This window comes from Varroa jacobsoni, unplaced genomic scaffold (genome assembly GCF_002532875.2).
Source record: "Varroa jacobsoni isolate VJ856 unplaced genomic scaffold, vjacob_1.0 scaffold_622, whole genome shotgun sequence".
Lineage (NCBI taxonomy): Eukaryota > Metazoa > Arthropoda > Arachnida > Mesostigmata > Varroidae > Varroa > Varroa jacobsoni.
In genome coordinates this window covers 70,866-96,291 of record NW_019213524.1, presented here as the reverse complement: position 1 = coordinate 96,291, position 25,426 = coordinate 70,866, and the positions used below count along the sequence as shown (strand labels likewise).

General features: G+C 37.9%; 1 protein-coding gene across 1 annotated transcript in view; it reads right to left on the bottom strand.

The window, feature by feature from the left end:
* The window catches only part of LOC111262026 (solute carrier family 41 member 1), a 45,332-nt gene that overhangs the window by 9,480 nt on the left and 10,426 nt on the right, over nt 1-25,426 (bottom strand). Inside the window, exons 2-5 of the mRNA XM_022835994.2 lie at nt 24,784-25,012; nt 13,722-13,901; nt 12,877-13,171; nt 2,646-2,790 (exon numbers count right to left, since the gene is read on the bottom strand). Coding sequence (XP_022691729.1) covers nt 2,646-2,790; nt 12,877-13,171; nt 13,722-13,901; nt 24,784-25,012 — 849 coding nt within the window. The remainder of the gene's footprint in view (nt 1-2,645; nt 2,791-12,876; nt 13,172-13,721; nt 13,902-24,783; nt 25,013-25,426) is intronic.

Here is a 25,426-nt window from a genome sequence, read left to right as displayed (position 1 = left end):
ATTGACCTTTACTATTATTTGCTTTTTATTTTATGTTGCTCATTGTTGTTTTTTTGATTTGATTAAATCTCTCAATTCCTTTTTCGTTTCTTTAAGGCAGCCCATTGTGAGTAATCTCTTTGAAATGGTTTTTTTTAATCTTCCACCCTATTGTATCGGCGTGAAAAGCATTTGTCGAGAACTTAAATAATTTACATGTGTTATCTAATATCAAAATATATTAATATGGATGCAGTTCTATTTGGGCCCTGATTGCAAAAAGCCTATGTTTATAGGCTTACCTTGTGCATCACAAAACCGCTTTCACCGATTATACATGAAGCTCCTCCCCGGTATTAAAAGTGCGTCTGTAAGCGCTTTTGACACGGTTATATTGTTGTTGTTTTATCTTTTATCTCGTGAATTAATATTAGCAAATTGTGGCTCGCTAGCGGGGTCCGTTTCTGTGCGAGCTTTTTCACCGTATGTACAGAAGTTCCGTGAGTGACTTACGATGGAGCGCTCCGCAACGGGCGCTAGGTAATGGACAAACATTCTGCCGTTTTTTTAAATATCTCGATCGATATTTAATCGATCGATAGATCTCCGCATCCAGCTATTTTTGTGGCTGAAAAGATGCCGCTTTGATACGTAGAATGTCTTTTTATTTGAGCGAGATAGAGGCACCCTAATACAACCCTAGTATTTTTACTATACCGTATATATTATATATGCTTATATATAAGCATATTACAAAATATAATATGACAGTGGCGTGTACTTGCGATTGACCAGCGTTTAACCATTTTATCGACTTGACCGCCAACTGAGCCCTCAAATACGGGTATATGTACGTTTCCGTCTCTTCCAGATTAGATGCCAACAGAAGCAAGTGCCGTCGTAAACCTCTAATATATCGTAAAACCCTTTCTCTGTGTCGAATATCTATTATGTTATGTATTGAAATGCGTGGTCTCTTGTTTCAACAGAATCCGAAACACCGAAGTGCTAGCTACTCCAAACGAAAATCTAGATGCATAACTTTTATATAATAAATTGTTTTATCCACAGTGTTAGAGCTCAGTAGCTTCTCATATAGGAAACTTCCGGTGCTGCACTGCAACTTTTACTTGGAATCTACGTTTATTATCTTTGTCATTTATCCTGACGAAAATAAACGCAAATGAGGAAAAAGTCTTTTCAGGTTCAGATAAAAATGAAATAATGCAAGCAGAGGGCACCAGCCTATAGCCGATACTCTTTCATGCTTCATATTCTAATTTGAAACTTTAAAGTAACACTTTCCACAGTCCTGCATTTTGTCTTCAGAAGCTCACGTGCGAAGTTCTCGCGTAACGCCGTGTATAGTCAATGGTTGAGCGCCGTTGGTCGTATAAATGAGACCCTTTGTGCTGCTCATATAACTAGTACGTGCTGTTGTAAGTTCTATGCACCGATTATTTCAACATGGCTCTGATCAACTATGGAGGTGGAGTATCAGACCGTACCAGAAGACGAAAAAGGCCAAGCAGGTCTGGCAGAAGTCGATCCATGATTTTGGTACACGCCACTGAAGAGGTAAACAATCAACGCAACACGTGATACGTTCAAAGCCTTGGGGTCCATCCGGGATGCCCCAACAAGTGGCATATCGTCATTAGCTACCGACGGGAACAATTAAATGTTACCAATCAAGTGCTCATTTATTGAAAGCTCCAAAACATCCACACAGAGAGCTTCTATTAAGCTTTGACGTATTTAGAGTAGATGCCGTCGGCTCGCCGTAACATGACGGCCTATTCACGTGAGCTTGCTTAGAGCTTGACCACTATTATTATTCTGGTTTATATAAATTTTAATTACTTTTTTACTAGTATTTTGATTTAGCGTAGAGTTATCCTTTGGTAGATACAGGCAGAGATACACGAAGCTTAAAGGATTTTGCAATTCTATAGAAGACTAACCGAAATTTGGCGGGTTAAATCGTTCCGTGCTTTATTTGTAAATTTGACCAAAAAGAAGGATAGGAAAGATTAGCAAAGGGACAGCAAACTTTTCTTAGCGACTCGTCTAACCAATTTTTGGCATCTGGTATAGTACATTCTTAAAAATAAATTTTGAAACATGTGGTTCTATCCAAAAATAATATATATATATATATATATATATTATACAAGAGAAAATATTGGAAGAAGAAGATGTACAGAAGAAATATTGTGTCAAACTATGTAGGTAAAAGTACGTTTTAAGAGAACGAAGTTATTCAAATAATATGGCTATAATAATATTCAAATAATAATCCAACTCCAGTATTACCATGATATGAAGATCTTTAATAGATCTTATTTCGCGACAACCTTTTTTCTTCCGAGTATACGTAAAGCGATTTTTAAGCACCTTGCACCACATTTAAAAAATTAAACTAAGCTTAGCACATTTGCTATTACCGCACTTCTTGAAAAATTTCAAGTCGTGAATTCGTCACATGTCATTATCGACGTATACAGGACATCCTGATTTCAGATGCTTTAATCATATTAAAGCGCTGCCCCTTTAACAACATGCGCATTTTCTTTGTAATGGTATTAGTGAGTGTATGAGGTTGAAGCGGCATATAGTTAAACACTTCAAGGATTAAAGACCATTCTGGATAGAAGATACTGTACCTGGAGATGAACATGGCAGAGATAATCGGCACCCATCCTGGGCCAATAACGTCTCGAGTGTAGACGTTTCCACGGGCGATCTGAACCCATAATGGAACAAATAGTGTGAAGAAGATCACAATGCATATGTATAGACGCACATCGGCTGAAGAATTAGAACAGGAAACATATTTTAGTTAACCAACGTAAATTTAAGAAAAACATAATATATAGACTTGGCTATAATTTACATGATTCCGTCCAAGAATTTGATGGAAACGCGTAACTCTAAAGAGCTGACATAGATCCATACATGTCCCGATTCAGGCTATAAGAGAATCTGGGGCGCTTTGAGCTTTGCTCAACCAGGGTCAAAAAAATAGGTGAACAATCGCGTCATTACGAGGACTGGGAGTTGAGCTAAGAACAAATCAGTTACAATCATGATTTAACCACGTGTCTTCCTTTTGCGAATGAGTTATTATTTAATTTCAAAATGTAATGATATGAATTTATTTATATTTCACTGTGTATAATAATACAGCATTTTTGTTCGTTGCTCAGTTTCCTTATTGTATCCATCAGATGGCTTATTTAATATAGCCTGAAAAGCTTTTCCCTGTCTGTACAATGATACATATTTCACTGTGACTTTCGACTCTTGTGTCGAAAATGTTGTGTTTCTGCCACACGAAAGACCCACTTTGGAGGGGGATCCAAACAAAAAATATAAGGTGGTTTAGATTTTAATCCAGCAGTAGGCATATTTTATTTAGCTGGGGCTATCGAAATCTTCTGATGCTCTGCTTAAGATAGCTCAACTTATAACTTGGAAACAACTTGGAAAAAAAGAGCGACTAGCAAAAGCTTTCAAGCAAGCTTTGTTTTTTTTTTGTTTAAAAAGCAACTTAGTTTTAATCATACTTATTTTAAAACCAGTAGAAAAGGACCTGATTGTTTAAAATGACAAACAAACGTTTATCACGGCCTAACGCTGAGCTCTAGACCCAACACAACTCAACTCTTTTTCATGTAGCTCAAACTTCCAGAATTTTTTTTGAACCGTGTAATACTGTTCAAAATTTCTCAGTCCGTTATTCGGTCTGAAGCACATAGCCACGACCGTTAACTACTAACGATTACTACATGTAGTTGTTTACCATGTACTTTTTAATTGTTCGGTTTTTCCCCGCTAGAATTTCTACCCAGCTCATCACAAAACGCTCAAAAGGCGGCACTTGAGAATTTTATTGCAAAAACAGCTATTAAAGTGCACGCCACTGCTCTAATACGGAGCAAGACGCAAGTGAGACAGTGCCGTGGGCAAGGTTATATGTACATTTCTATTAATGCAGAGAAAGTTTTTTTCGTTCTACTATAATTATCGGTAAATATTATCGACAGTTGTTTCACGCTTGCTTGACGTAGCAGATTAATTAAATAGTATACTAATATTCCTAAAGCGTTTACTTGAATATGGCTCGCTAGCCTAATTCCTGTGTTGACTCACTAATTGGATTCTGCTATACTTCCTGAATAGACGTATACACCTGTTTTCACAAAATTGACAAAAATAACTCTCACCTAGCATATAATGAAAATTGTAGGCTGAAGTAACTATGATACGATCACTCCTTTTGTGCATTTTTGCCCAATTTCGTAGTTATTATATGCTGCTGTTTATAAAGGTGTAATATGCTTCTGTTCCACAAAAAATCAATATATCGTTTTACAGCCACGAACGATAAAATGTCGGTTAACAGGTACGCTGATAGATGGTTCCGTGTTATTCTGTTAAGAGTAATAAATGCGAAAATTAGGATTTTCAGTTTAACTTTATCAGTAATCATGTTTCGTAGGTTCTTTCGCTTAATTCAGATTCCGTAACAGGTAAGTGGTACGATCTAAAAACAGAACAGTTTGACAATAGCTTCTGCGGTTTTTCGATGGTGACTATCACAACTACCGATTTTCAAATTTTTCGCTTTCGTTGATGCTGTAGATTGTCGGTGAGATGTTGCCGGTCTTAAGTCGAGGTACGTGCGGGAATTCACTACCTTTACCCTTTATCTGCTCAATCTCTAATGATCGCTCGCAACCATGCCTCATCTTCTTCCTTTAATCCTCTTTTTTATTATTCGATTTGATTGGCCGTTTCTAGCCCAGCTTTTCATTTAACAATAATAAAGGCTGAAGAAATTGCCATTTGATTATCTTTCAGGCCTATCGTCCGTTGTGAGGCACAATCAAAAATACGTGTCTTTCCGCTTAGTACCGCCCCTTCTTAAGTCTCTCTCTTGCCCCAGCCATCGCGCAAAAGGGTAAAGAAAAATACGAACAGGTCTTGCTAATTCTGTAAAGATAGCCTTAGACTGACCCAACACTTGTAAGAAACTGGGTGAGATAGTGGGCAAGTTCTCTACTGGGCCGTGTTGTCTAAGTCTCAACATTAGGAATAATGTCTCTCACAGCCGCCCCGATGAGCATCTGGTAAGTGCGTCCCGTTTCTCTCGCCATATTATCACGTCCCCTTTCAGGCTAGCCCACAGGATGCGTCTTTGTATAACTTTTAGATCCCAGGAAATGGTCCTAACTAGCAATATGGCCTCGTTCGCCCTAATGGCACTGACATTTGCTGCGCCCATATCGACAATTATTTGATCGCGTGGGTAAGCGCTTTCAGTAGAATCCAGGCAAAACTCCAAAATATTACTATTATCTTTGCCACAGTCAATAATCCTTAATCGATATCGAGCTCTGTTTGAACGCATGACTGGCTTTTTCTCTAAAGTAGTCTTTGCTTGCACAATCGCCGCGAATTTCCCACGTAAATAATCGTTTCAACCTTAATAAGGAGGTCCTTTGATCGCCGAATCTCATCATAGGCCAGCATCCGTAGAAGGTGGACCCTTGGGGAACTTCAACATCATATGGTCAAGACGCGCTATTGAAAGAAGATGGTTATATCGTTTTCGTCCTGAAAATTTCGCCATGAAAGATACTGCTCGTAATAGTCAACCAGTTGCGAAAAAGTTTATGAAATTATTCCAAAAGTTTTCCGAAGCTGACACGTGAGTAGCCGTGACCCATCAAGGAACCAAACATCTACTGCCAAACAGTTTTAGAACATTTGAAAAAAGCTAGCTACGAAAAAATGTTCGATATTTGGCTCTCAATCGAATTGACGCAGAAAGTTTACTCGATCATAATTCTACTTGCGAAATTTTACAGAAACACAACAAAATCGATCCGTTTCTTAAAGGGTTGATTGCATGTAATGAAAAATAGATCACATGAACGACAATGTATAAGTAAAAGACAGTATTCTCTACAATATGTGACAGAGCTCACACTGACATCAAATAAGGTGGTGATGCAGTGGAATTGGCAAACAATCGTCTATTGCGAATTGCTGTCGCCTGGCAAAGCCATTGATTTGGGCTTCTACTGTCAACAGCTAAGAAGATCATAACAAGCTAATAAAAAATTATCGGAACCGGTGAACAGAAAAAGGTGTCGTCTTCCATCAAGACAATGCCACATACATCTTGAGCTACCTAACGAAAATGAAAAAAAATTTATATGGGTAATTGTAACGCATAGCCCGGATCTTGCACAATCAGGCTACTATTTATTTCATTTGAGTGGCATCAGTTTAGATCAATCACTGAACTGATGCAAAACATGTTACAATTTTTCGTCCGAAGCCAAAAAGTTTTACAGCGATGGAATTATAGTATTACAAAAAATGTGCCAGAAAGTCATTGATCAAATATTGTTTTAAAATATGAAAAAATATTTGCATCCATTTTGACTTTAATTTTGACAAATGGTTAATACTTATTTGAAGAGGTATAATAAGTCTGTTCGTAATGTTCGGCACATGTTCAAAATGTTTCACAAAAAGAATAGTGGTCCAAGTTTGATACAAATGGAGCTTGAAATTTAGAGGTTAGTTCCATTAACTATATATTTTATCGAGTAGTACTTCTAACTGCTTCGAAATGATTTAAATTTGGGTCCAAGAACAGGTGACAATAGTAGATATTCTTTGGCATTCTAACTAAAACTACAACACTTCATGCGTGTTGCAAATTTTCTTTAGCAGTGTCATACATGCATAAATTACACAACAAATTAGATGTCCAATGTGTCCATGTAAATGTCTGCGTTCGCAGGAGGCGCGCGTTCTACTCCGGAGAATTCGGAAATCTTCCTCCTGTATAGTCTATTAGTTCGAACATTGTATCTGTCTTTGGAACCCAAGATTTAGTGATCTTCGCATCACCGAACATGAGTTACACGATTTGCATTAAGTTATAATTTTGACTAGAATTCTGATATTGTTTATTAACTACTCCGTCAGCTTGTCAGAAAGAGTTTAACTGAAAGTTTAGAAAAGTTTGTAACTGTAGTATTCGCATAACACTAATATATATGACTCCTTTAGCACTGGGATCCGCTCTGATACTTTTCTGTCGCTTCATCAACAATCATTTCATCAATAAATAAATAATGTGTTTCAATTCGAACCTATCACCTCGCTTCCACAAAGCATCGCGGATGGTTTTGAGACCAGAGCGCTTTTCGTCTAGGTATGATTCGAAGGCATATTGCGAATGCGATTATATTTTGCAGTGCCGAATACTAATTCATCGATTAAATGGCTATCAAAGAGTTCGGTAATGAGATGGTTTTTTTCGACAAATTCTCTAATAACGGTTTAACAGTGTATTAAATCCAAGCGACCCGTCGTAACCTTAATTCAAGGCTAGTAGCACTATAATTAGAAGTAACTTCTCAATGTGTCCCTCTTGCCTTACAAATTAAGTTCTTTCAAAGAGATGCCACATCGAATCTTTTTGAAGGTTACCGCTTGTAAAGGCAAATCGATGAGGTTTACATATAGCTACTTACCGCCCGAAACACTGCATTCTCGATCTTGCCCTGAAAATAGAGGATTGGCTAGCAACGTTGCCAGTCAATTCGTCGACGTAGAAAAGGGTTAGTGGTACTTTTACTTGAAGCATCTGTTGGAGTTCCGGCCAACGGTACTGGATAACTGATAAAACTATTAAGCTCGGTTAAAGAATTACTGTTATGGCTACATTCAACCATACCACCCTTTCAATACGCGGATCATGTTATTCCCGCTAATCTTACCAGTTTTGCTTAATCTACCTAAATCTAAAAACTCAACTCACCTAGTTTTTCTTGATCTATTTTTATGTAACCACTCGTAAGCGACAAATGTTAAGATACCAACAATTTTAACTTTATCCAAACAACCTTTGCTGTCGCAATCCTCACAGTCCAATATGGAACGCTTAATAGGCGAACTGTAACTCATTCGGCGCGATATACACTAAACTTTATTCTCTTTTAATTTTTCCAAAACTTGTAAATCGGATACGCTTGTAAATGATTTTCTTGCTAGCAACCATGAAGTCAGATTGTTCTGATTTGACAAATGGGCAACATTTTCTGAGAATTGAGCGGTAAATTTTTCTTCCACTTATAAATCTATTATGTGATTTCGCAGCATTGTCTTGTACTGTATGAAGAAGAAAAATATGCTTTTTTATGCTTATTTTGCTTAGTGTTTGAGCGTTTTTCTCCGGCAATAAGAAATCTAGAAAGCATTAGTCGAGAATAGTAACAACTATAATTAGTGTCCGTTACTCTAAGGGACATTAGAAAAAAATGCCTTAGTCGTCTTTAATTTATTATCAACTGATGCTTGTGCGTGCCGCGTGCCCTTACGACTGTCACCTTATGTCGGAATTACCCAGACGGCAAACAAAACTGTATTTGCACACACATAAATCTCGAGATTTACTCAAATGCCTCATACTCTCTGTTTATTGCGGTTTTGTTTGCTTCCTCTCTAGTTATTGATATAATGACTTACTAAATTAGCTCTGTCTATTCTGAGTTATTTTTTTTTTGCTCTACATGCCCTTACGAAAGTTTTGTTAAGTCTCTATCAACTCGTTGACCTTGACCATCAGTAGTCATTAATCATGAACGCACTGTGATATTACACACTGTTGTAGTCTTCATCCCAGATTGTGAAATACATGAGAAGGATCTGAATAGACAGCAATATTTTTTAAATCAGAGGATTAATATTATATTAAATTTGTTTCCAAAATAATATCTGAAGATTTTGCTGACGAAGTGATGTACGGTGTTCAAATAAACCTTTGTTTGTTTCTAGATCGGTCTTTTAAATTTTTTATTGGTTTTTGCCTTTTACTTTTCAATCCCACGGTTTCTTTCGATTCTACGCACAGCTGAGTCAGAAAGAGGGGTAAAATTGCTTGATAGTTTTTGCAAGAAAGTCACGTAAATTTGTACAAAGTTGTTAATTGTTCTTGAATTCATCAAAACTCGGACCTTCGTAAGCTACGCATTCCAATTTTTTGACGTAAATATTTGACGTTTATAATGTAAGCATGTCTAAAATGTTTAGCTGTCTTTCCTATGCCGATGCTCTCAGTGCTTATTTTAGTTGTGTAACCACCATCAGGCAGAGATACGAAGTACCGAAAACAGGCTGGTGTGTCTACCACGAACATCTAAAAACACATACTTTATATTGCTCTTAAGTATGGTCTCAAAAGCATGTTCAGGCAACTGAACAAACACTGCATTTGATTTCTGTGCGAAATGAAAGCGGAGATTCACTGTAGTGTATCAAGAAATAGTACAACCAGGCCTCTAATAGTTGACCTGCATAAATAGATATCGAATTGGTTTTAGTTATTAATTATGTTTAAACCTTGTGATAATAACAACAGGAGCGGACTTGCCATAAGGTCATTGGAAATCAACGAAAAAAAAAGAGCATGCAGGCATCGTATTATTTGGAAAATATTGATGTCTGCATTGACTGCAAAAATGTAAAAAAAAGACGCATTTGACAAGGTACTGGAGTAAAGTAGATTAAATAAAGAGAACTCAAAACATATATGATACCTCCGATACATTGAACCTATGATCACTTCCAACATGCTCGGGGAATTAAATTACAATGATTTAAGTAGATAAGTAGCCTTTGCTGTAGCTCTTTTAAAATGTTTCTTGGTGTTTACTTCTCAGTTGTCCCTCTTCTGTGACCAGTCTTCGCCCTATTCACTTGATTTTAGTATTTTCCTCCCCACCTACAACAACGTGCTCTGAGAACATCCTTTACTGATGTATCGTTTGACAGTCTGCGTACAAATAATCGATCAGTCTAGTGCCACTACTGAACCGATTTTAACAACAGAAAGTCGTAACAAGCATGCGCTGCGGTTCTGTCGGACGATACGGTAGTAAAATTTGAAAAGCAAACGACTGGGTTCGAAATGCCACGTTTGCTTTGTACTATAAACAGATAAGTTTCGAATTTTAGTTTTGTCGCTCGAGAGCCGCGGGCTTCGCCCCGTGCCTGCTTTGGCCGTTCGACTACACCTTTTGAGCAATGAAGACAAAAATGAGAACCGCAAATTCGTGTGGGCCGTGGCAACTATGAACAAGCCTCTCGGCGACAGCTTTTGCCCCCTAGGGGCAATTCAGTGAGACAACCTACGGAACAGCTCGCAAACTTCGCCCTGCACACATTTGATTACTTTGTTCGTTTAGTGAAGACAGCCAAGCAAATCTGTCAAGCAATCCTTTGTCATTTAGGAAAGAAGATCAACCTTAGCTAGCTGTTTTATATTATACTAAAATGTAACCCTATTTTTTCTCTGTTGAGCACTTATCCTGTATAATTTCACGGGGCAGCCGTGTAGTCTGTTAAGCAGTTCCCTCCGGTAGGAGCTGTTTTCAAGCTCAAAAAATTATTCGTAGATAGATCGAGAATCACGTATCTAGTTTTAGGTTTATAATATAGGTAAATAACCCGTTAGAAGCTGGGTGCGTCTACCTGTTACCTTTTAGTTTTGGCGTCGAAAGTAGGCGTCCTTACAGTAGGGTTGTCCTCTATTATCCTGGAATCAGTTTGGACAAGAGGCGCTGCTTCAAATACATAATAAGTAATCATTATTGGGTAGAACGAATTGAAGAAGGTCAACTAGTTAATGAGGTGTTCAATAAGTTTTTAGAATGGGCACTTTTTTATAAAATATTTCATGCGCCGCTCTAACTGTTAGTGAACCATCCTACAAACAAAAAGTTGAACATGACTTCCTTAAAAGTTTTCTGTCGGGACCGTTTACTGTAGAGATATCGGGCGATATTTTACAGAAAATATAACGGAAAAGCCCAAAGTCGACAGCCTCTTTACAAGAGGACCAACGCTAAGGTTAGCGAATTTCAAAAGTTGTTCCTCCATTGTTATCAATCACCGTTAATTACACAGACAGCATCGAAACAAGCTCGCTTGAACATCGAAGAGTGATCACGTCTGGAACGACCCAGTGCAACAATTATTACAAAAAACGGATTAGAAAGTCACGAAGTACATCTCCTAAAAAGCCAAATGAAAGTTGAAGTGGGATCACAGGGAGGTGGAAACACAGATGGTAAAAATTTAGGTATGAAGAGATTGATTGAAATAATTGCTTTCCAGTTAATTATCGAAATCTCCTTATCTTTTTCAAGCGCTTAACCAATGCCACAAAAGTAATATCCGTTACACTGTATTATCCTAGGCAATTCTGTTGTGTTTTAAAACACTTATTAAGTAATCTAGGATTGGGGCAAACACATCAAATGTCAGTCTCCTCAGTTTGATTTTCGGAAAGATGGAAGCGCGCTTAGGTTGGCTATCATGTCAGAACAATCCTTGGTGCGGTGGTCCTAGGCTTGTGCTTAGCTAGAGTGGTTCTCAGGCGAAATCACAAGTATAATAATCTTTCCTAATGTTCATAAATTTATGGTAAACACATCGATTAGATTACATCTTAAAAAATAACAGCCCCAGTATTTCAAGTCCTTTCCTTTGCCTTTTTCATCGTAGTCGACACACTTGCAATTTGAATAGAAGTCACTTGGTTGAAGGTCACGAATATGAAAATGCCCAGCTTTCATGTTTTTGTTTAAATAATTCAAATTTTCATCTGAACTTAAGACCTAAATCACGTTTTGTACCCAGATCAGATGTCATGACATGCCGTCAGCTGTTAAAATTTTCGTGTAAAAATGTTCTTAATAAATTTCAGTTGCTTGACTGGTTGTTTATAATCGTCAGGGATTCTGTGCCTTTAATTTTCCTCGCTCTGAAAACGCTTCCATAAGTTTCCGGTACTTCCGTTCTAAGACTAATATATTTTTTGGATCGCCTTGGAGTTGACTTGTGGCTCGAAGGGCACGAAGTAGTTCTTGAATCAACTTCAGTTTAGGATCTTCTTAAAATTGCCTACTACGTTATTTTGGGGAACATAAGTTTATGCCATTAATAATAATTAAATGCAGCTGCAAACTCTGGCCATTTCTTCCGCTCTTATCCCATTTACTCAAACTGCGCTGGAGGAAACGCTTGGTAATGTGCCTGTGAGACATTTGTATTTCATTTTGCTAGTGCCATAGTAAAGCTTGAACTATCTCCCGCATTAAGAAATATTATGCCCTGCACTGTCCAAACTTGAAGCGGCCCATTTCTTTGCTGGTTGGTTTGTCCAGGATTTTTTTAAATATATAAATTGTTGCACGATTTACGTTCATTGTACAGTCGCATCATTTACTAACTTAACGAAAACTGCCTGTTTGTTTGTCTCATTCACTGAAACTCCATACTAAGCAAATATATAAAATACTAATATATCACACTTTTTATCTACAGATGCGGTGATAGTTGTTTATGTATAGATTATGGCTGATTGTGCCATGATGTCGTGTGACATGGTGTTAAATATACGTAAAACTCCATGTTTTCCTGATCTCGAACCTTTCTTGCAAATTAAGCGTTTGGATTTCCTTGTCGGTCTTGAATAGACACCATCCAAATTAAAATATTCACAGAAGAGTTTTGTATAATGGTTATTTATATAGAATTGCATGCTTTCTACTATTCTTACTTGTTTGTCATCTTTCTGTGAAATAAGGAAGCAATAAAATACTTTTGAAACTTACTGTGCGTTTTCATACCATGGAACCATACTACCAATTTCCCCCCGAGTAAATGATACACAAAGTATGTCATACGTGAGAAGGATGTTCAAAAAAAGTGCGATCATAGATTTAAAATCTGATCATATGCACTTTGACCATCATATTATTAAATTGGTGAAATAATAGAAAAAGTATATTTAATCATACTAACTAGCTCCAGTATAGAGTACATCTCCAGAACCAGCAAGTAACGCAAGCGTTGTGATGTCGCCCAGTGAAGCGGCTATCGGAATAGATACGTTGTCGGGATTGATACTAAGTTTCTTAGAGGAAATTATTATTACGGACATCACAGCTCCTAGAACTAGCGAGGCCACGGAGGCCGTAATGAGCGCAGATGCAGTCAGAAGAAGACTGTGGTCGAGTCTTACTGGCTGTTGACCTTGGATCACTCCCATGGCAATGGCAAATAGTGACGCCAAAAATGCTACCACTGTCGCCTGACACTGCAAAATGAGGAAAAATGATACATTAAAATATTTTTACAATTTTCGCCCTCAAAGAAAAGACTATTCTCGACAGAACTATGGTTAGATGAAAACCCATGTTGTTGTCACTGGATACCTGATTCTAAGTGATCATATTTGCTTCATTAATTATTACACTTCATACAAGCTAGAAGACACGAAAAAAAAAAGATTTTACCGTATCTATATATATATATATATATATATCAACAAAATAACAATAAAGCTGTTAGCTTTAATCAATGGTGCCTTAGAAAACAAGGACCAGCTAGTTATGGAGAAGGTGCTAACAAAACTACTGTAACAGATAAGAAGTCTGTAAAATTCATTTCCATGGGCTTTACTTGACTACATTGATAATAATTCGGACTACTGCGCAAAAGATAATTAATTGCAACAAGCACTTTGCAATCCCAACATTACTCATTATGTCATATCATACCTATCAATTACGATAAAGAGCACAGTATATGTATGTGCTAAACAATTTTGACCAAAAAAAGAACAAAATCTTATTACTTTGTTATACCTGAGTTAATGCTAGGTTTCCCGAAATGAGGATCCACTGTTCTTTCAGAGTGTCCATTCGTCCTGTGTTCATCTCGGTTGACATCCTTGCCGCCATAGTCATTTCAAGATTGCCTTTAAGTCCGAGGAGGGCTGGGACAAGAATTATAAAAGTGCTTACCTCTCGAAACACTTTCCACAACTGCAAGGAAATAGGTGATGTAATGTTTTACGGGTATGAATGTTACCCAGTGCCGTTATATGGTGGATGATAAATACACCATGATGATTTAATGAAACGCTTTGGAAGTCAATATGATTGGACGGCAAAGCTTCAATGGTGTTAGCATGATCTTGCCGTGCCGTAGAAATCCCGACTACTGACTTATACAGTCGATTACAAACACATTAATGTAATTTATGTCGTTCAATAGCGTACATATTACAGAATAACTAAGCCGTGACATTTTACTTTCGTTTTTCATGCATTCATTTGTCTGCTACGTTTAATAATAATGACGCTAATAATTGTGATTCTGTGTTGAATTAACGGTTATAACTAAGGCTCAGCAGATTTATTCTGGCACACCTCTGACTCCGATTCGCGAATAGACACTCCAAGTAGAAGCAACTATTAAACTAAATAAAAAATAAACAAACATCATGTTGTAGAGAGAAATATTTCCAACACCCTGCCCTCTTCCAAAAGTGACTTGCTGTTAACCATCGTCGAACAGTGGACAAGTCTCGGACGTCGCGGAAATGTGCCGGATTGCAAAGGGCTTTGAAACGCCGACGACGCATATGTACACACTTATATATAGTACCCTCTTTTTCATTGCCGGTTTGAGAATCCTCGTTGGTCGTGGCCTGGCACCAGGCAGGTTGAAGTAAGTCCATATATAACGGGCACACTCGCCTTGTGGCTTTTCGCTTTGCCGGAACAAATCGATGGAAACATGGTTTTTCTATGTCTATCAGCTGGCTTTTGACCGAGTGTGCAACGATTGTGAGTGGACCGATACTTAGTCTGACGGAACCTACTGGAAGCGAATTGGGAAGTATGGTTGTCGGCGATCAGCACCTCTAAATTACGGTTGTTAAGGAAAAGCCTTTGAAGAGCGGATTGGTGATTGACGACGAAAGGCTCCCATCTTTGAAAAGGCACTTTTGCATGCTAGATGAGAACTCGCGACAGTTAAAAAAAAAGCTACAGCGCATCGGCTGCACCTCAGCCAAAGAGCCAATTTTTTACGATGTGCGTGTTAAACAGGACAGACATAAAGTCCCTCGTTTTGAGGGTCCTCTCCCGAACAGGTAGACTGTTGCGCAATTTACCCAGTCGTGTAAGGTCCGCATTGACTTTAGTCAAGGACTTATTCTCAAGTTCTGCATCAAGTCGATGTTGTGTGACTAAAAGAGAAAACACGTGTTACATAGTGAACTGCGAAGTTGATCGGCGCTTCAATACAAGATCTTACTCTAGCAAGATGATAGTCGATCGTTAGGAACGATAAACCGCTCGTATTAACGAATATACTTAAAAACGGGCGCCGATACATGGATGAAGTGAATCGTCTACACCTGTGAATGTAAACAATAAATTTTTTGCACTTTAAAGGTCAATACCAAATCTTCCTTTCCAATCTGTGCGTAGGCTTGTCGAATTGGTGGTCAACATACAGCTTGCGTGCTGGATGACTTGTTAAATACCATACGCCAATTGGTGAAAAATTAAGGTACCGAATCCTTCGTGTTTGTCGCGACACTGATGGGCGATTTTCGAATGAAATTGGGTAAATATCATCGATTCTCGCATGTCAGGGTCTTTTTTGCTTCGCAGTATGTCCACTTATAATCGATCAGCTAGTGAATTGTCCATGGCTCTTGAGTGAACGCTTTAGTAGAACCACATCCTCAGGCGGAAGACCCATCCTCCGTTGAGCTTCGTATGGATTTTATCCGTGGTCAGCAATAAATGCTGTTGCTGCATCAGGGTGTCGCAAGTTCGCGCAGAGACGGATTGCTCCAGTTTCTTCTTGCTAACGATAACTAAAACCACGAGGTTAGGGTGATTTACGGGTGAGAGAACTTCTATTGGGGTGAAGCTCCATAACTTTTTCATTCAGCTAGGAAGTGCGTACAAGGTTATGGTTTGTGTTTTCCAGAAGGCTATTTCGGCGCTTCCCTTGAGTCTTCCGCTGGTTCTCGTTGTCTTACAGAATTCAAAGAACAAATAGATGTTTTGTTAGCTGTTCTATTTACTGGAACGAAACAGGCTTCAGTGGTAAACGATTTACTTTCCTCCAGGTTAACTGGTAAACAATTATTATATTAGCCTATGTATGGTGTTGTATATGGAAGCTATGGAAAACACGATGTGCTGGCTGTCGCGTTGCCAACATCTGTCGAAACTGCCAATGCGCCGGCTACATCAGCCTTATATCCATTTATCTCCTAGCATTAGAAAGAAAAAGACGCTGCAGCACACGAGTTTCCACTCGTTTCCCAGATACTGCACTGAATACAAACTTTCTTAAAATGGCTGGAAGTATTGGTACAAATTTCCAGTCATTAATTGAAGGCGAAAACAAAAATCATACGCCAACATTAAAATACCTTGATGGCAAATTCGGCTAAAGCACAAACGATTTCAGCAAAGGCTGAAGCAGTGTGTTATGTATCCCTTCTAATGATGTCGACAAAGTTTAACTGAAACTAAGTTGGCAGAGATAATGCAAGGCATCACCAAAGAATCGCTAAACGGCAACAACAATCGTCAGCTTTGACAGGAGTTTAAAAAATTTTTAAAAAAAAGACGGTTTAAAAAAATAACAATCTGTCGCGCTAGTCTCGTCCTGACCAGCGGCACATATATAAATACAAAAGGAGATATATGCATAGACGTCAAGGAGAAGGTAGAATGTAAAGAGCGGTTCTCCTCAGCTAAGTCAAACTTCTTGATGAAGTCACACGTCATCTATCGAGGTACTAGCCTGGGCTCGAAAACTGGTAAAGAATAAACAAACCTGAATGAATTGGCAGTGCCTAGCCTTTGCTTAAAACAGGATACGTCGCGTTCATGCTTTGATATCACTGACTGCTGGCGAAAACGAAACTAAGAAAACCTGGTAAGAAAAGCAGTATGAGCAGTCTGATCTGAAATAGAACGCATCCAGGAAATAAAACTCTGCAGCAATAGCATCAGAGTAGTCCCTTGATGGAGAAAATGTTAGTGTAAATTGGACTGAGAAGACGATACCTAAGATCGTAACAATAGATCTTGTCCCAAAGAGGTTTATTGCGAGTGACACATCACATAATGTAGATATTATATTGGTGTTTCTACAGAATAAATTCATAGAATTCATGGAAGAGCTGGTTGGCTTGTCCGCATACTTAGCCAAGTGGGCGAGATTGATAGTTTGTTCATACCACACCGAAATGGCGAAGGTTTATCGGACGTAAGAGGATAACAAAGAAGGTCCCTAGCTATGAGCTCAGAGACCACAACACTAATTTCTAGTTAGAGAAAGAAACATCTTTTTATTTTAAGTATGAAGCCTGCTGAGAGTGGATGATGTTGGATCCGGGGAGTCTTGGGGAAACGAGGGAAAGTGAACGGTTGCAATACGCAGGAATACAAAATGACAACAAAAATAAAACTGAGCTACATCAATGTGTCTTGGAGCGCACTATAAAATTTGCTTGAGCAAAACGGTGTAGTCCAAGAGCATTCTTAACCATATACAGACCGAAAATTTGGAGGCTGTAAAAAGTTGTGTGGATAATTGATGAAGGAAAACGAATAAACAATAAAGAGCAGACGTTTCCAAAAAAAGGACAAATCGTAAAACGGCGAAAAAGACAAAAACCTCGTCATAATTCGCATTTCACGATAAATGTGTGTCGTCATCATCGCTATGAGGGGCGGTATAACAAAATACGAATTGCAAATCGTGTCCTCAGGTTGTCATTTCTTTCACAATTTAATCTGCAACAGAGCGGAGTAATGTCTTTATGAACACATCGATAATCTTTTCTACAGAGGTAATTATATTGCATAACGGATTTATCGACCTAAATGGAGACTACACTGAGACCAAAGTACAACTCACCTGAAACGCAGGTTTTTATATTCATTGTGAACTATTAATGACCAACTTAGATCAAACGTAAATTTCAGTGAGTCAAAAAATAGCAGTATATTCCGCAAATTACCTTTTTGGCAGTACCAATCGTTTCTAAACACTTTTCTTTTCTTACTTTGCTAGTGGGTGTGTATCTACTCACTTCATAATAAACCCTTTGAACGAATGATCTTCACATAAGGAACGTATGTCACAACAATGTCCAATAGAGCGCAGTCTCCAAGTAAAGGCTGTAACGTTCTGCGTTCGCGATTGTCTCAAGTCATGATTAGCCTAAGATTCGAGGCGAATGATTGAACTGATCAAATTAATTGTTTGATCACACAATTTAAGTGATATGAGAAGGCGGCATCAAGGATAATCAAGATTTACACGGAATTATGAAGAGGGATTTCATGATCGTTAATATATTACATGCTTCAAATGGGTGATCGCTCACAAAATAAATTAACGAAATCAATCTTCATTGAGTACCGAGGTCACAGCGTCCAACGATAGCCAAAGCATCCGCTTCGTAAACGTGTTAGATACGCGCAAACTAGGTAACGTAAAGTGTTTAAGAGAAGCACTTCATCAACAAGCGCGATGAGCCTCCAAATTGTCCACTATCTGAGTGTAGTCATGTCCATATGGACATAAAAAAACAAAGAATGTTGATACTATATCGAGATAGCAAAGGGAAGGTTGTGAATATCACAAAGGACTAAAGATCATGTATTGCGTTTATAGTTATGGCTCGACATAACGAGGTTTTTAAGGTTTAAACTTGTGTGCTTTAGGAATTTCTCTTCTACCTTAATATATTCTCTACGTCCATCTAGATACATTTATTATGGCCACTGCTTTTACTTCAATGAATAATCATAATGCGCCGTATTTGGCAGATAGATAGTACTAGAATTCAGGCTTTAGGCAAACATAACTATTCGCTAGGCTAATGTGTATGATACGGCGTTTTTAGAAAATAAGTATTATAAATTAACAGGCATCTATCATATTTGATTATTTACGGCCAGTTGCTAAAGTTAATTAATTATACCATATGATATAGCGTCAACTTGAAGCAAGTCCATTGTCAAGTAGCTCCAGAAGCGCCGAGTACAGTAGTGCAAATATCAATTACTCGTCGTATACGATTTTAGAGATGTTCGATATCGTACGTTTTACCCGTTTTGCCGTTTCCTATACGGGAAGTGCCGAACTCCAAAAACGAATCTGGTTTTTAGTGAAGAAATAAGCATTTTCAAAATCAATTTTATTTTGTTTCTTATCGCACAGATAAAAAAACTGAGCCATATACGTCACACAGTCGTATATGGTTCGATTTTTTAAACTTGAAACACTGCCTAAGGGTCGTTTTGTGAGTTAAAAGTTCGTTTTGAATTTGAAGTATGCGGCTTATTCTGTTTGGACATGTAAAGTCGATAAGGGACGTCTGAAGGCACAGAAAGCTAACCCGTAAGTTGGTGGAATGGAAGGACTATGTTTATGTGACTAACAACGGTCAGCTTCAGATATAATTTAATCAAGGGTTAGAAGCCTCGGTGCCCTATGACCTGGGTAAAGAACACAGAAAAGCAGGGCTTTTCACTATCTCTTAGCATCTATCTCGCCACCAGCAAAACACGCGGTCAAAATGATATCTAGACAAGATCGACGCGGTGATAGAAGATGGTGCCTTGCATAAACACGAAACAGAGGAAACAATGGGTGGTTTCGCAAGGTGCGCTTCAGGCCAGAATTGGCCTAGGTTTTCATCTGAAAGAAAATCAAATCTACATTTGCAGGATGTAAGACACTGGGGAATGCTGAGGAAAACAAGACAGTCGACAAGGATCTGCATATAACACATCTGGATCAATGACCAAGGTTATCAAAAATCGACAGATTATAAAAGGTCACTCTTCTCCATGGCAATGCCGAACCGCACATAGCAAAACTCATTTAAGCCGTCCTGCAAGAGCCTGAATTGGAGGTTCTTTGCATTTCCTAAATTCTTCACCCTCGCGTCAAGTAATTGCTATACTTTTCTATCACAGACAAATAAGACTCATAGTAGCACTTACGTTTGAAGTTTGAAACTAGCTGGGCAAGTTTTTCAATATGAGGCCTAAGAATTATTGGAAAGACGAAGTAAATAAATAAGGTCATGGAGAAATTTGTTATTAGAGTTTGGATAAAGAGCTGAATAGCTGATAAAAGACACATAATTTTTTGGTTAATCGCGTCTCTTACTTACGCTTCATTGCTTCATTGGCGTGTTATCAAATCAGATCTTTTTTATCATGAATTCATTTCATTAACAGCATACAAACGCCTCTGTAGGTGCTTGGGCCACTACAGTGACTGAAGTGACCTTTTTTTCGTAAATTTAAACATTGCATAAGCGATTTTCCCGTCCGTCTTCCAACGAAGTATCCTGTCTCCTGATTTGCGTTAATATGTTCTAGATGGAAACCACTTGCCATTTAAATTACCTTTACGCCTAAAAAATTACATTCTTAGAACAATTCTAATATATAAGAAACAAAATATATTTGGGCATCAGGTCAGGGGTAAAATATTCGTTACGTATTACTGACTCTTAAGTCTTTTTCTTTAAACAAAGTACAGTTTGAGAAAAACCTGGAAATAGAGTAACTTCCGAGGTATACGATTCAAAATATCTGCGTGACGTTCAGCTGACTTGAACAAAGCTAGTATCAGAAAAAAAAATACTGGGAAGAGAGCTTTCATGACTTTATTTTTTTCCGCCTCAGCCAGATTTATTTTTATCGCTTTTATCCTGTTTGCCTTTCCCCAAGCGACGTTCCTTTGTATCCTACAGTACCTGTTTTAGGTACCACCACCTTTTAATACTTATGATGGTAATATTGCAGTCGTTTCTTGGGGTTAGACCATGAATAAATGCCATTAATGTGTAGGTGATATCAACGGTTTGGCGACAAATGAAAAACCCTTAAAGGCAGTCCTTGTTGTAGACCGTTCTAGGCAAGTACTAACTAAAACATCGAAAAAGCAAAAGAAGTCCTTCTGGGGATTAGCCAAATTGCTGCTAGGAAGCTTGCACAAGAGTTAGATGTTTTACACTAGCTATGTTAGGCACTTGGAACCAGGAAGGTTCACATAAAAATTCGAACGATTACAAAACTTCAACGCATTCAAAATTGGGCGGGATTTCCTCCTACGTGTTGTTTAGGTGACGAAACTTGATATTCGAGTATGCGTGGAAATAAGTTAAATAGATGAAAACTGCAGAAAGTAAAAGTGATAAAACAAGCTTTTTTTAACCGTCTTGACTATTAGTGAGTGGCAATATATGAATATATGTTAAGCGGTTTAGCAGTCACTAAAGTGTACTATGAAAAAGTTTTGAGAAAATTGTACAATTCCATGCCTTAAAACAGGTCTCAGATCCGAGCAGCAAGTCGCGACTTCCTCATGCCAATAAAGCACCGGTTTAAAAGACGTTACTCATATGACATTTTTCCAAACCTCTGTGTGCACCAAATTGGGCTTTTTTCAATTTCTTTCCTTTTCAAGGTTCGAGAAACACTTGCAAGGCCTTGAGACGATTGAAGTGATTCAAAGAAAAGCTAGAGCAGACGCTCTCACGATAAAAGAAAAGACAATGGCACACGTGCATTTTGTCTGGCGCAGGCTACTTCGAAGGATTTGAATTTGGACAACTATGGTATATACAGTTGCTGTACGACCTGATTCTCTAGAAATACTTAAGGAATTTCCAACAATTTTTGCAAAAATTGCCATTGTATCTCTCACTCGCAAAAATGCGAAATATCTAACACTAACACGAAAATCGAATTTTACGCCTATGTTGCAGATTGCAAATTGCTTAGTAGTCTGCAACTTATGGAGCCTAGACCAACGCGATCACTGAAAGGTATAAACATGACAACGGTACCTCTGTTTCAATAGTATACTAAAAGTACCCGCATCTTTCGCTAATTTTATCATTGATTGAATTTATCCCCATATTTCGGCACAGGGACAACAATGAATACCCTGCAACACAATATAGTTTGAACACAAGTTTCCGCGTCGTCTTTGGCATCGTTAGTTGCGCTACAGATTTGTCGGACACAACACCGAACGGCCTGAAAAAAAATATTCCTTTTTCTTCCGTTTTATTTTCTTAATATATGTTTAAGCAACTCCTGGGAAAAGTACTTATTCAGTTAACTCAATCTCACCTCAAGACAAAACTTTACCAACTTCGAAAAATTAGATTCAAGCGACGCTCAATTTCAATCGAATAGCAAACAGGATAGATTCCCAGGCTTAGCTCAAATGCTACCCCTCTACTTATTTCTTCAATGAAAGAGAGAGAAAATGGCACAAAAATTCAATGAAATACATCAATTAGCGAATATAATCTTGTAAAAACTACTGTCATTCTCCCTTTCCAATAGGGCGATTTTTTTTTGTAATTGACGTGTCTTTGTTCAATAAATATTATGTACTACGTGAAAATAAGCAAAATGTACAAAGTACTACGTACATGTATTTCTACAAAATACTATGCACAACACAACATACCGAATTTGTGCGTCCGTTTGGGTAATAGGCTTAAAATAATGACGTTTCGACGTCGTAATTTGGCTACTCATATCCGCAATTACTTATTCGCATTAGAAATCTGTTATATAATCATTAACACGCGAAATAAATTCTGTGAGTGTGTATCACGTGAGTTTGAGTTTCGTGAAACTTATTGTAACAGTAACGCCTAAATAATCCAAAGAAATTAATTTCTCACTTCGCATTTTGTACACATGCAGACCTGTCTGATAAATTCTAAATAATTATTTATAAAATTTGTATTGGTGTCTCCAGGAACAGAGATATGAGTTTTTGCATAATTAGAAATATCGACGCTTGATATGCTTTACGCCTCACCGCTTTAACGTCACTGACTGATAATGATGATCTACATAGCCAATAAAGTAGAGAAACAGGTATAAATAGCTCATTAAGCAATACAACAAATATAAAGAGCACGTCAGTGTTTTCTCCTTAGCTGGATTCTGGAGTAGTCTGGGGAAGTCAAAGGTGCTCAGTGCTCTAGTGTCTCTGTCTTCCGTTCATTGCCCAGATATTCCACAACGACTGTAGTAAACGAACTAGCCATGTTGATCAAAAGGTAATTTTTGCATAGTATCGTAGTGCTCGTCACAATATTCTACATTGGGTTTCCAAAAGCATTTGGGTACTTTGAATCTGTTATTGCTTAATTTTACTAGCAAGCTATTACACATAACTCGAACGTTTTATTTTCTACAAGCCTATTTGTATCGTTTTCTCTGGCAATTTCGCTTGAAAAAATGAAGTTACCGAAGTTTAATCGATGCTTGTTTCATTTCATAAAATAAGATTGTATTGTTTAAAATATATGTTTTTGGTCTTTAATTAAACTTTACTTTTCACTTTTTATTCTTGTAGACTTTTATGATAAGTTTAAATTTTGCGTTACTTAATGTGAAAACTGTTAACCATTTACTTCATCGTAATGCTATTGTGCAGTGAATGATATTTTGCTCCGACATCAGACGCCAAAAATCAATGATCGAAATGCATTTTGGATACCTACCTTATTTGGCCTTTCTCTGAGAAAAATAAAGCTTTTGAGTTAGGCCGATATATCTGTGTGCGAGTGTACAGTAAGAATTTAAGAGGACTGGTCAGAGGGAATTTGTTACAATTTTTGGGGGAAAGGTTCCCGTTTTCCAGTGGGCTACCCGAGATTGATAAAGACCTCGGGTGCTAAAGAACTCTTAAATAAGCCGACAGGCTAAACTTCTAACTTTCGATAACCGTCAAAAATCATAGGTGTGCAGAATTCTATCAGCAATTAACAGTTTAAAAGCTCAATTGAATGAATGGCTCCTCATATACATTCACCATTTGACAAGGTACTGGCTAGCGCGCAATCACAGCGGCAGGTTTCTATGCAAAACTGTTACTGGGAATGAGAAGTAAAAAGGATGGGTAGTTCAGAGAGATACATCTAAAGTTAAAGTTAAGTCATACCTCCATCCTTAACAGGCCATGATTTACGTTTGGTGTAAACAGTTTATACATTTAGGAATACCTGTCGGAAAATGTGGGGAAAAAAGTGGGAAATGACGGTCAAACAGTATCCCGGTTCCATCGAGTACGACGAAAGCTATGTAATAGAGGGAACCCAACGCAAAGTCAAAGTCATGTTTTCACGCGACAATGGCAGGTCACTTATGGAAAAAGTGAGTACCGCGGCAAGAGTCTGAATGGGAGGTTTTCCGTGATAATTGTATTACCCGATTATATTTTTTCGATTAACGGCAACTGAAATTCGTAACCGTACATTGGGCAGTTAAGGGGGTCTCGAAACTTAACTGTACAATTTCTTCAAAACCGTGCTCAAAGGTTCCTAGCGAGAAGTAAAAAATCAATTGCTTGCGAGATCGAAGGAGGCCTTGGAGAGTGACGGAGAATACATAATGAATTCATTTGTTGCTAGCATTTCGGTGAAACGATGCGTTTTTTTTATGAGCTAAAAAATTTTTTTTATCCCTGTACCAACTTAATACGTACATACGTCGCATTAAAAAAAAAACTAGCTTAATCGTATTTGTTGTTTACAGAACTTGTTGTTCAATAATTTTCCTGTTATCAAGACTGCGGGAAGTGAAACATTCTAGTTGGTGTATTCATAGCACATAATAGTTAGAGGAGTATAAACATTATCAACAATAAGCCCTACAACGAAATATGGTGTGGATCTTATTTCTCTATCTCGTTTAGCAGGCTCCAAATTTCGTTTCAAGCTTTTTTACGATTTTTTTAATACGAAATCGACGTTAATTTATTTGTAAGCTCCACCTTATTATCCTCGAGTTTTCAATGCTCTATAGAAACGCGAGGTAAACTTACCAGTACGTGATGTAGTAATACACCCGCAGCTACCATTCCAAGTCCAGCGGCGAAGAACGGAATTGCAATCTGAATAGCGGTAGCTCGACCTCCTTCTTCAAACTGCATCTCTTTTGTTTCTGCTTCGTCAATTGTTGTACGTCGTATCGTCTGACGTCCATTAAGCAGATTTATGTTGAGGGAGTGTTTTCTTAGCAGTGCGTTAGCATCTGGAACGAGTGAGTGCCGCCTGTAATAATAATAATAATAATGATCAGGTACCAGATCCAGAAGACACGTCATCACTGTGTACATAAACTTACTTTCTGCAACAAAACTTCGCTCATGGCATACAGCTTATCGTAGTAGCGTACCAAGTATAAGGTTAATTTCACTCTATCTTAAAATCGGTTTCTGCTTGTTAGTTGTGTGCATTGCGCTGGAGTGGTTATCGATAAATAGTCATCGGACTCGGCTAGCTCATTAGATAGAAAAACAAAACCTAATTAAAATTCTTTGATTGAGTTTATTTTTATCTTCCCTAGACTCAAAGGAAAGACTCTCCTCTACTATACCCAGTATACTATGAGAATTTTAGGCTAGATAGGACTCTACACAAATCCATACTAGCAAGTCCCAGTTTCGGCTCATTTTAAGTCACATC